The 13,002-nt window shown below is 34.7% G+C and overlaps 1 protein-coding gene across 2 annotated transcripts in view; it reads left to right on the forward strand.

Annotated features, from left to right (window-relative positions):
- Positions 1-13,002, forward strand: part of LOC150094852 (caskin-2-like) — a 378,559-nt gene that overhangs the window by 274,342 nt on the left and 91,215 nt on the right. For both annotated transcript variants that reach the window (XM_090411520.1, XM_090411521.1), the window contains one exon: positions 5,423-5,561. In XM_090411520.1, the coding sequence (XP_090267646.1) occupies positions 5,423-5,561 (139 nt within the window). The remainder of the gene's footprint in view (positions 1-5,422; positions 5,562-13,002) is intronic.

The following is a 13,002-nucleotide window of genomic DNA, read 5'->3' on the forward strand; positions in this document are numbered from 1 at the left end:
GCCTTAGATCGCAGTGCATTTGTTTCATAATCTAAAGCGTTAATCGAACAATTCCAATTAGTAACTATTCAATCAATATCAGAACATAAGCTGTAACCTTTAACATGTTGTATTGCATTTATAATATTGTAAGCATTGTTATTATTTATAAACACAAACAAAATTTATTTTTTTCATTTTTTCCTTGGGGGTGTCGCAGTGCTTATGTACGGGCTGCCACTGATGGAGACTTAACATATTTTCCTTTAACTGATAGGAAACTTTAACCTTTAACTTTAGAGCAGACTGGAGATAGGATTCACATTATTAATGAAAATGAAGTTGGGTTACCACTATAACAAGTCACACACACACACCCGCTGACATAGGTGAATCTACCTCAGTATAGTTTTGGGAAATTCTTTTTATAGAAACACTTTTATTAAAAATTTTGATATTTCTTAATAACATGCTTTTGCACAGAATTCCAAACGTCAAATGAATTGCAGACGTCGGAGTTTTACTAAGTTATGAAAATAGCAATCCACACCATCATAAATTTCTAAAAAATAAGCATCATTACTCGAATAATGTCCAGTTAAAATTTTTAGATAAAATTTTTATCACAAAATTTCCATAATTATAAAATAAGCAATATATGGTCGATTTTAACATTTTGTCCATGTATAATTTTTTAAAAAAAATATTATTGTTATTGTCATCATTCTTTCTCAGAAAAATTTACATGTAACACTACCAAAATCAGGGAGGGGAAAAAAAACAAACTCAGTACTAAAGAAATAAGTAAATAAAAATAAAAAGAACAGGAAGTGAGCAATATTCAAGTCATCACTGTATCCAAACCAGTGTGCATAATACAAGATTTACTACTTTCAGTATTTTCTCATGTCCTTTTTAAAATTTTTATTTTTACATATTTGTGCTGAAACATATATGAACAACTTGACATGTTTAGCATTGCCAAATTACATATGATTATACATCAGCTAATTTTTGATTAACCCATCCCTCTCGCATAGTTATTAATTGCTTTCTTAAATCTACCTAAATTCTATAACCTGTTGTTGAAGCCAGGCCCATACAGTTTCAATTCTAATAGTCTACTTGGCCTAATGGTTAGTGTAACTTGCAATCCACAGGAGGAGATATGAATTTCATCACCTGGCATATGCACACCATAATTGTGTATTGAACATTATTTATTTAATTTTTCTAACTTTGTACTGAAAACAGTGTGGCATACTATGCTTTCAACAGTATCCTGTGTTGTCTAACTCCATTCTCTGATAAGTCCTCCATGTTGTCAGTGTGTCCTGCAAGATATGCAGACTATCTTGAAGTGGCTTGAAAAAGTTCCATGTTTGATCTCTGGAGGAAGGTTTGGGGATATAAAAATAAATAAAAATACCAAAAAAATTATAAAATTTAATGCAAAAATAAAAATAAATTCCTAGTCTACCCATGGTATAGTTATGTGCTATCAGTTTCAAACCTTTCATGGGTGGAAGCTACATAAAAAAAAAAAAAATAATTTTTTTATACATATGTTTAATAGCATTAACTCCTGATTTCTATCCCATATCTGAGTGAGCAAAGTTGTGAGTTATAGTCCAGTATTGCCCTGACCATATGGTCATGGCAATACTGGAGAGACTTATACAATGATATTATAACTTCCTTCCTTTCTTCTAGAAGTGAAGGTTAATTAAATCTATGGCATGAGTGTTTCTAGCTTATCAGCATGATTCACAAATTCCTTATAATTCAGAATATAAATATTCTTTTATCTGTTAACTCTTTCTAAACATGTCATTGTAACCTATATCTGTCTAATACTACTACTTACCAAATCACATGTATTTGCTTTTGTTTATATTAACTTTTTAACCACACTACTCTGTCTGCTCTTCCATTCTTTTTTAAATCATCCTGTCAAGAACTGAAATCATCAAACACTGCATTAATCTAGCTGGGTAGACTTTAATATTTGAACTGAAATTATTAATGATATATTAACAATAGAGCTTCCATAGCTTAGTTGATTTTGACAGTACCCTTTGGTTGGAAAGACCCGGGTTCAAATCTCATCTAAAACACAAAGAATCTTTATCGGGACTTTTCAGTTGAAAGTGAGTTAGCCTGCCTTATACAAACATGGGTTTTTCATCCCACAAAACAAGCAAACTAGTATGGTCAATTGGCAGCTGTAATATAACTATGCAGATAGTATTAACTGCCCATCAGAGCATTAATCAAGTTTCAAAAAAGCCAGGTTATTTGGTCATGACAGACCATTGAGCCTAACATATAAGGAAAATGAGGTGTATATATATTAAAGAACTCTAACACCAAACTCTGATGTACTCTATTACTAATCTCCTGACTCTTGAATGACTCGTGAAACACTTCTTCCTATCACCTCTCTGTCAAATCAATTTTTGTCTACCAATTGGTCTTTTTTGTATTTAGTGTCCAGTTTCTGATAATTTAAGTATGTTTTGCATGTTCTGTTAATCTCTTTTTTACTCATTCCTTTATAAGTTGTAACTGACATTCTTCATAAATCTTTTCATTATGCATATTGTATTTATTTGTAATATATTTTTGTGGTTTTTTCCTTGTTTCACTTTCATAAGCTAATATTGTTAGACAACTTATATTTATAGATTGCTATTTTGGTCTCTTTTGTTAATCTTAATTAACATACTGTGAATTTAAACTTCTTGATATTTCATTAGCCTTCAGGGATTGCTCTTTTGCTTTGGTCTGCATAACATTTCACTGTTAACAGTTATTCTTAGGTATTTAAATTAAGGGATATTACATCCCATATTGTTTCTTAGCCGAGTAAGAAACTCAAAGAGTTTCATGCCGAATATAGAAACTATATAAAGTTCAGCAATTCCAAGCGTAAGCAAAATACCTGGATTCCAAGCGTAAGCAAAATACCTTATCCAGGTATTTTGCTTACGCTTGGAATCACTGAACTTTATATAGTTTCTATATTCGGCATGAAACTCTTTGAGTTTCTCATTCGGCTAAGAAACAATATGGGATGTAATATCCCTTAATTTAAATATGTCTTGCGTGTTGCCGAATTGAAGCCTTTGGCTCTTCATATATTAGTATTCTTAGGTATTTAATTTCATTACTGTTTCTCATATGCAGTGAGAGGAGACACTCTTGAATACACATACTGAACGTGATCAGTCTCCTTACTATAGCGCAGTCTTGTCAGTACCTCCTACATACCACTTCTTGGATTCCCCTTCCAGCATAACCTGGCAGAGTATGTGGCAGTAGAATTATGTGTCACCTTATTATGAAGCCTCCTAATTTTTTACTGACAGTTTTGAGTTCCTTGTATTATCTGGCATTTGGCTTGCTGCACCACCATTTTTATATAAATAAATAAATAGAGCATAATCAACTAAAATAGAATAAATAGGCTAAGAGACTATATAGTCTATTATAAGTAAACAACAGAATAAGTAAATCTGGTGTAGTAAGGAGAACTGAATAAATTTAGATGGAATAAGAGAAAAATTAGTGTAAGCACTACAGCATCCATATACAAAACAGTGTTCAAATCAATTTTAAATTAGGAATCTGAGAGCAGGGTTAGAAATAAAACAGTTGATCAGAAACCAGAGATCACAGATATAAGAGGTCTGAGAAAAATTAGAGGAGTGAACAGATGATATCAATGACAAAATTATAAAAAATGAAGATATTGATATTTGACAGAATAAGAAACGAAAGGTTAACAGAAACCTTCCCTTATCAGCTCACTTAAAGGTCATCCTCCCATATGTTAAACCACCAGATCTTATATTTCGGTCTTCTAAGAAACTTCTTCATCCGTCAACCTAGATAATGCTTTCTCTGGGTCTTTATCCTTGCTGACCATGCTTTGGACATCCACCACAGGATACACTAGAAGAAGGCCACTCTATTACACTGCAGCAAATGCCAAATATGAAAGGTTATTCCTCGAATCTGCCTCAGCTCTGATAAACTTTCCAAACCTCAACCGATTTGGGTGCATGAGAGTGCCCTAAATTTGGGAAGCATTCATTCTAAGATCTTCAGCCAGTGGCTAAGACTATTCAATTTAGCCCACTGGGGGGGGGGGGGGGGCTGTTTAGCACTTGGCCCAACTTTTGTTGTCTTTCTTCAGCCTCATTTGCCCAGTTTCAGTGCCTGTGTGCACATATATCATTGTTTTTTTGTGATCCCTGATGATGGCAGTGTAACATTGCCAAAATATAGGAAAGTATTAAGTAAAAGTATTTTTCTGGGAAAATCTCCATGTTGCTCCTCTAAAATAAACTATTATTTTAATGGCTAATGTAGCCTACTTTCGTTTAGGAATGCCGTTTTTTTTTTACAATGTCATTGGCTCTTTACCCAAAATCTTAGGGCATTACTGAAGTGTTATAAAACTAATATATGAAGAATAAAATAGGAGGAAAATTTGCACATACCTTTTTTGACGTTGTTTCCCGTCTCCTTATCTCGGCAATGTGTCTTCATCTGCTGCTAAAGGAAGAGGAGTTTTTTGGGAAAGTGGGGATAAAGTAATGTTGGGGAATTCGGAACTCATAGGGGAAGTAAAACCACTTCCCCCATGAATTCCAAAGATGATGTCTGTCAAAACTTCTCGTACTCCGTTACTCCCACCCCTGACTTTTTCCCTTAAATCCCTTCTCTTCCCCCAAAAAATAACTTCTATCTTCAGATCCTTCTCTCACACCCCCTCCCCAAATGCTCTTTACCCACCCCTTAATAATCATAATATTATACAGATAAAAAGCCTGTTTTTTTTTTTTTTCTTCAAATAATTCCCCCACATTACTTTACCCCCCCCCCCCTCCTTTAACAGCAGATGAAGGCACATTGCCAGGATAAGAAGACAGAAAACAACATCTAAAAAAGGTATGTGCAAATTTTCATCCTATTTTATTCCTCATATATTAGTTTTATAACATTTCAGTAATGCCCTAAGATTTTAGGTAAAGAGCCGATGACATTGTAAAAAAAATAGGCACTCCTAAATTAAAGTAGCCTATATTAGCCATTAAAATAATATTAAATAACGTTTTTATAATCAATATTTTGGCCTACATTTCCAGAAAAATAATAGTTATGAGTCACCAACATTTAAGCTTATCTACCACAAGGTAAGCATTATCAGCAGGTAGTAAGAAGCTGATGTTTTTAGTCAGAGCAGTATTAGAAATATCAGTATATTGTCCTATAGATGAAATATCAGAAATAATAATTAACATTTCATTGTTTAATCACTCCTAAAGAAATGCTAAAATGATAAATACAGGATTTCACTTGTTTGCTTGTTTCGAATATTTTGTGTTGTTGAATTGTTACTATCACATGATTAAAAGATTTAATCATATTCTAGGATACTCTTCTAGAATGGCTTCACCTTCTCCGTCTAGAGGATTACTACGAAACACTTTGTCAGCAAGGTTATGATACGATTGACAGAGTGACAGACCTTACTTGGGAAGATTTAGAAGAAATTGGAATTCAGAAGTTAGGTAAGTGGAAAGGTTGGAGATATTTTTATAACTTTTTCATATTTCACTGAATACGTGTCTGTATGACCAGTAAGTAGGTATATGGGTTGGTGTGTTTATGCAAATGACTATGATTTTTAAATTTACTGAAATGCAGTAACTGCCTTTCAGTCATTTTACATTTGTGGTATGAAAATGACTACATTGTGAAGTAGTTCCATTTCATTATGTAGATTTTAGGACAAATGTGGACAAAATCATAAATAAATTTTTTCTTCATTTTGATAATATTTCTCGAACCTAAAAAAAAAAAAAAAAACTTTCTGCAGTTTTATCTTATATTCAGAGGATAAATAAAGTATAGTGATTAGTTCATTAACTTTTTTTATGTTATGAATTAGCATCAGAGGCATAGCTGTAATGCACAAGGAAGTAAATGTCATAACTCTGTAATAATTCTCAAGAGTGTTTAAAAAAGCAGCTGAAACACCCTCTAGTGCAACAAATAAACAAGGGACTATTTTACATCAGGTTTGGTCTTCACCAATTCATCACAACAGACATACAGTTACCAGTAGTATACTGCAGTCCATGAACTTGCAAACAACATCATAGCAGATACATGCTTTCCATTGTTATTCATGTTCAAATCATGCTTCACATCATTCTTCTCCTTTTCTCTAAACATAAAAAACATGAGCAGCCACTGGTCAGATACACATACAGTTCAGTTTCAAACTTATGAAACCAACTCCACATTCTCTTTTCTTTTATCATCCTTTGTTCTATGGATAACATTCCATTCTTTCTCTTTCTAATCAGCCTCAAATTCCACTGTTGTGTTATAATTTTTGTAACTCATGTTGTATGTGAGGGTGGGGGAGGATTGATATATAAGACATTCAAATTACATTCCATGAGCTATTATGCACATCCCCATCATCCAACTCATACATTTTCAGTGATTTATCAGCCATTCAGTTATTCTTAGGTTTTTTTTAATGTCGAATTTGCACATTACAAAAGAAAGCTCAGTTAACACTTTACACTTAATAAAGGAGGATTTATGTCACCAGAGTGTTTTTTTTTTATTTCACAGAGTTATTGCTCAAGTGCTAAGGGCATTGTGAGTATAAAATTTAAATTAAATAAGTAACAAAACGAAGATTCAACAATGAGAATGTATGAGCTGTACATAAATGGCATAAGAGGCATGGTTGCAAGTACTTGCAACCATGCCTCTTATGGTTGCAAGTACTTGCAAGTGCCTATTCAATTCATTTGAATTAAACAAATTTATATATATATATATACACACAGTCATACCCTGACTTACGCAAATCCGGAGTTATGCGATTTCTTAGATGTACGTGTTCCCGCCCCGCTTCACACCTCATTTCGCACGATCCCCATTCATACATGATTTTTATAGTCTACAAACCTTGCGATTGTTTAATGTTATGTTCTTGATAAAAATTTTATCACATAAAAAATAATAATGTCATCCAAATGAAGCGAGTCCAATTCTTCTACAGCTAGCAAGAAAAGAAAAACATTGACTTTGGAAACAAAACTCAACATTATTAAGGATTTTGAAGGCGGAATGGAAATTTGTGAGCTAGCAAAGAAGTTCGATCTACAGGAATCTACAGTAAGAACAAATCATAAAAGAAAGGTTTACAGATTTTGGAGAACATGGATTCTTACGAGGAACGAACTGTAGCCACATGGCAAGGAATAAAATAAATCATTAGCTTGCTATGAAGAAATTTTTCGTAAAAAGAAAAATACATTATGCCATCAGACGAATCTATTAGATTTTATGAAACCATTGACATCGAAATAACTTTTATTTTTTTATGTATAATTGTATGAAAAACTACAATTATTATTATATTTCTCAAGAAATATAGGTGTTTTTGTAAACCTTTGGTCCCAACGAACTAATATTTAGTATAATAGAAAGGGGTAGTAAATCCCTTTGTTTTAATAGCTGGCTTATTAAATTAATAATTAATATTTATTAAATTAATATTAATATTTAATATTTAACCTTTCAGCTTATTAAATTAATATTTAGTATGTTTGTATATATAAATTACATGCAAAATTATACCCTGAGTTACGCGAATTTGACTTGCGCGCTTTTAGTTGGTCCCACCTACTGTGTAACTTCGGGGTATGACTGTATATATAAAGAAAAAAATATTGCCTATGGTCAGTATGTATGAATCATGAAAAGAATTTTTCATAAGTGGATAACTGGAATTTGCTATTTTTATTCAGATTGGAGTAATGCTCTGCTGAACATGCTCCTGAATGTCCTACTAAATTTTTCTGGATGAAAGATAAATTTTATTAAGACACCTTCTTCTCTAACAGCTTCACCAAGTCCTTTGTTAACAAGGTCATTAATGTTTATGAAGTTTTTTTTTTTTTTTGTCACTGCCTTCCAATGAGGTTATCAACTATTCCTATTCCTTATATCAAGGGACTTCTGAATGGATCACTTCTTCTTCTGCAGCTTGTCCCACTTAAGTGGGGTCACTGTTCATAATGAGTCTCCTCCACACCTTCCTGTCTTGGGCTGTCACCACATCCAAGTTCTTCATCCTCAAGTCCTCTTCTACCAGCTCCCCCCATCTCTTCTTTGGCCGCCCACGCTTTTGCCTTCCTTGCACATCCATCTGCATGACCCTTTTTCCCACATATTCGTCCTCCCTCCTCATCACATGACCAAACCATCTCAGCCTTGCTTCCTGTATTTTCGCTCCTAAGTTCGTAACTTTCACTGTTCCCCTGACATATTCATTTCTCAGACGATCCTTTCTGGTCACACTACACATCCACCTAAGCATTCTCATCTCTACTACTTCCATCCTGATGATATTTTTTCCTCAGGGCCACAGTTTCTATAGCATATGTCATAGCTGGCCTCACTACTGTCCTATAGATTTTGCCTTTCAGATTGATCGGCACCCTCTTATCGCATAACACTCCAGCCATCTCCCTCCAGTTCCTCCACCCTGCTTGTATCCTGCATCCCACTTCCTTCTCAGCTCCTCCATCTTCTTCCACTGTTGAACCTAAGCATCTAAAGTCTCTCACTTTCCTGATGACATTTCCTTCTAGCTCCAGATCTGTCTCCTGTCCGCCACCCACCGTGCAACACATATACTCTGTCTTACTTCTGCTCAGTCTCATACCTCTCTCTTCCGGTGCTTTCCTCCATCTTTCCAGTTTAGTTCCCGCTTCTGCTCTTGAAGAAGATGCGCCTTGGACAATGTTGTATGCAGATGTCATCTGCATACAACATTGTCCAAGGTGCATCTTCTCTCACCTCCTCTGTTACCACCTCCATCACAATATTAAACAGAAACGGACTTAATGCTGACCCTTGATGCAAGCCAACTGTTACTTGAAAACTTTCTGTCTGTCCCAGACAGGTCCGAACACTTGTCTTCACATTTCTGTACGTTTCCCGCAACAACCTGACATATTTCTCTGGCACCTTCTTCTCCCTCAAACACCTCCAGACTTCTTGCCTTGGCACTCTATCGTATGCTTTCTCCAGATCAATAAATGCCATATGTAGCTCCCTTTGTTTCTCTCGATACTTTTCCATTATCTGCCGTAACCCAAAGATAGCATCTGTTGTTGATCTACCCGGCATGAAGCCAAATTGTTCCTTTGCAATCTCCACCTCCTTCCTCAATCTACCATTAAGAACCCTTTCTAGGATTTTCATTGTGTGGGACATCAACTTTATTCCTCTGTAATTTTTACAGTCTTGTGCATCCCCTTTACCCTTGTAGATGGGGACAAGAGTACTCTCCCTCCATTCCTCGGGTATATTTTCCTGTTGGCAAACTTTCATGAACAGGTCCCACAACAGGTCAATTCCCTCTTCCCCCAGTGCTTTCCATGCCTCCACTGGAATTCTGTCGGGGCCCACCGATTTTCCATTCTTCATCCTCTTCATGGCCTCCGTCACTTCCACTCTACTGATGTTCTGCACCACCCCCTCAGAAGTCTGCCATCTCCTCTGTGAGTCCTTGCATTTTCCTCATTCAAAAGTCCCTCAAAGTATATTTTCCATCTGTTTCTTATGTTCACATCCCTCCATAATACTCTTCCTTCAGCGTCTTTGATCTGCCTCATATGTAAGATGTCCTTTGCTGCTTTATTTCTACATTTCGCTAGTTGGTAAATTTTTCTCTGTCCTTCCTTTGTTTCTAATTGATCATACAGATCTTGATATGCCATGGCCTTCGGCTGTGACACAACTCTCTTGGCTTCTTGCTTTCTCTCTCTGTACACCTCTCTATCCTTTTCCACTCTTGACTCATCCCACTTCTGCTTTGCCTTCCTCTTAGCTGTCACTGCCACTTGTACATTATTATTCCACCACCAACCCTTCTTCTGCTCTCTAATCTTTTCAGAGAGCAGTTCTCCACTAAGCTACTTAAATCTCTTGAACTCAGTATGACTTTTTGTCTGATTAATAAACTTTCTTCCTTTCTAGGCTCCACAAAGTGGGGAACTTCTGCCTCTAATCTACCTTGATGTTTATGAAGTACCTTGCACATGTAGCTTACCTCACTGCCAGACAGGTAAATCTGTGGCTGTTTGTCATGAACTACATTTGATTCCATGAGCTGAAATAATCTACATTTGCTGAACATGCTATTTCTACCAGATCAGATCCTTTGAAAAAAGACTAAGATTTTACACATAAACCATTTTCTTTTAGAGTGATTGTAAAAGGAAAGCTGCGAAACCTTTCTTCATTGCCCCAATCCAAAGACAAACAATTGACTGAAGTTATTCCCTCTATGGGACATTGTTCTTCTCTATGTATCCTACCCATAGGCAGTAGCGTTTTTAATATTATATAATTTCTTTTAAAAAATGCCATTAGAACCTAAAAAAGTACTCAAACACCATGCTGCTCTGTGTCATATATGTGTAACTTACACATTTTAATTGTTGGATCTTTGTTTTACTGATAATAAAAAAAAAACTCTCACAAAGTTCTCCATTGTTAATTATTACGTCTACTTATGTTTCTATTCTTTGCAATAAATCCCAGCTGATGCAACTGCTTATTTTGCTAGTTACAGTTGGTGAAGATTTTCCTGTTTGCAACTGATCTAATCTAAAATGATTCTAAGAGATCCATACAAAAGATTGCTTAAGAGCCTGGTGTTAGTGACATGTCTTTTGAAAAGAGTCTCAAACACTATAGGTTTCATTTGCACAAAATTTCATTAGTTCAATAAAGGTAGATAACACCAAATTGGGTTTTAGAACAAGTCAGGCCATTTACAGTTTATTCTATCATTTTATTTAGTGATGAAACATGTTTAGCTGAAATAATCCTCTTTCAGTTGGAGAAAGACTATATCAGCAAGTCAAGTTGATATCTGCAAGAAGGATATTATCTGCATATCAATTCATGAACTGTTGTGTGGGTAGGTATTCACACTGGGAAAATTATAGGACCAGTGTCTCTTTTGACAGAATTGTAAATAGAGATATCTGCTTGTAATACACATTACAGGAAACAGGTAATTATTCAGACAAGATATCATTATGTGTACAAAGAAAATTTGGTTTGAACAAGATAGGATGCTTCTGCCAGTAAACAGTGCATGTGAGACTGTTTAGATGAAAATATGAGATATTTATAACAGCTTCACAGTACAAATGACACAAGAGGAACAAAATGAATTAATAAATATGCGAGATCTATAATCTATCCCCAGAGTGGTTAACAGTATTTGTTAAGATGTGGCTGGCATTCTCATCAAATCTCAACCTCCCAAGAGCAGCATTCCAGCAAAGAAATAGCAGCCTTAAAAAAAAAAAAAAAAAAAAAAACATACAATAAAGCAAAATCATTATAACCAAGCAGGGCCATATTTATGCATAAGTCAGGCAAGCTATAGCTTAGTGCCTCCTATTATAAGGGGGACACTGCCTCAGCATAGATAATTCACTTAAATAAAATTTACCTCAGTGGAGGGAGGTCTCTTAAAAGTTATAACTTAGGGCCACAACTACCTTAAATCCAGTCTTGGCAGAAGCAGATAAGTGTAATGCTATTGTCATAATGGATCAAACAGAATATAACAGAAAAATGAACATTCTTCTAAAATACACATTCTACTTAATGAAACCTGTTTGAGGTTGAATTTATGTTAAGGGGAAAATTCAAAGCACTCATAGGAAAATCAACTCCACATCAATAGTCCACAGGGACATTGGCATAGCTAGAGCTTTTGCTGCCCCTCTCAATACATATAAAAAATACTACGAAAAGTCAAAATGGTGTATAGGGAAATAAATTAAAAGACTATATTTATTTTAGTTGTAGTTGTTAAAAACTAATTATTAATTAAGTAATAAAAATTACTAAGTTAACATAAATAAAATAATCATCAAAAAAAAAATTGTTAAAAATTTATCATGTGAAAAGTGCTGCCCAGGGTGTCCCCCCCTTACATCTTCAGGGATTACCTCTGCGAAGTGAAGATGTCTCAGTGAGTGAGACGAAATATTGGAAGTATTAAAATCTGTTTTAATCTTTTCCGAGTGCTGTATACATTCCATTAAGCCTCGGACATGATGTCATCACAGTACTTAAGCTTCAACACACAGATGCCTCATTATAACTATTACTCACTATATATAAGTTAACACACACACACAAAAAAAATAAAAGTATACATTCCATTAAGCCTTTAACATGGTGTCCACACACACACACAGAATAAAAGTTACCAAAATTTGTATGACATATCTGTGTACTATTCTCATTATAAAAGTGAGCAATTGCATGAGAATAGGCGTAAATTAAAATCATTATGATGGTTTTGCTCGTTACAGCTGTGGTCTCATCCATGAAGGATCGGTAAACTTATAGTACAATTAGTACAGCGGGGCTAAGGTTTTTTTTCCTCTTTTTATTAAGTTTATATATTTTTGTATTTTTATTTATTTTTTACATAATGTGGAAACCCTACTCTAGAGACTAAGACTTTTTCAAGCAATTTAGCTCTTCAGTAAGCAGCTTTTGGATCTCACCAGGCAGTGAAATTCATCTCTCACCTAGTAACAGTAAACATCAATGACTGTTGGTTGGAGAGTGGATATACTAACCACTTTGCCAACCAATGTGGAAACCCTACTCTAGAGACTAAGACTTTTTCAAGCAATTTAGCTCTTCAGTAAGCAGCTTTTGGATCTCACCAGGCAGTGAAATTCATCTCTCACCTAGTAACAGTAAACATCAATGACTGTTGGTTGGAGAGTGGATATACTAACCACTTTGCCAACCAGGTTGCCATTAATTAATAATATAATAATAACAAAAGTAACATAATTAATTTTATATAATTGTAATTAAAATTATAATTTAAATTTTGTTATAGTAAAGGATTTTTGTTATACCACATAA

The sequence above is a fragment of the Typopeltis vanoorti genome, chromosome 21 (genome assembly GCF_054136105.1).
Source record: "Typopeltis vanoorti isolate ZY-2024b chromosome 21, IOZ_Tvanoo_1.0, whole genome shotgun sequence".
NCBI lineage: Eukaryota > Metazoa > Arthropoda > Arachnida > Uropygi > Thelyphonidae > Typopeltis > Typopeltis vanoorti.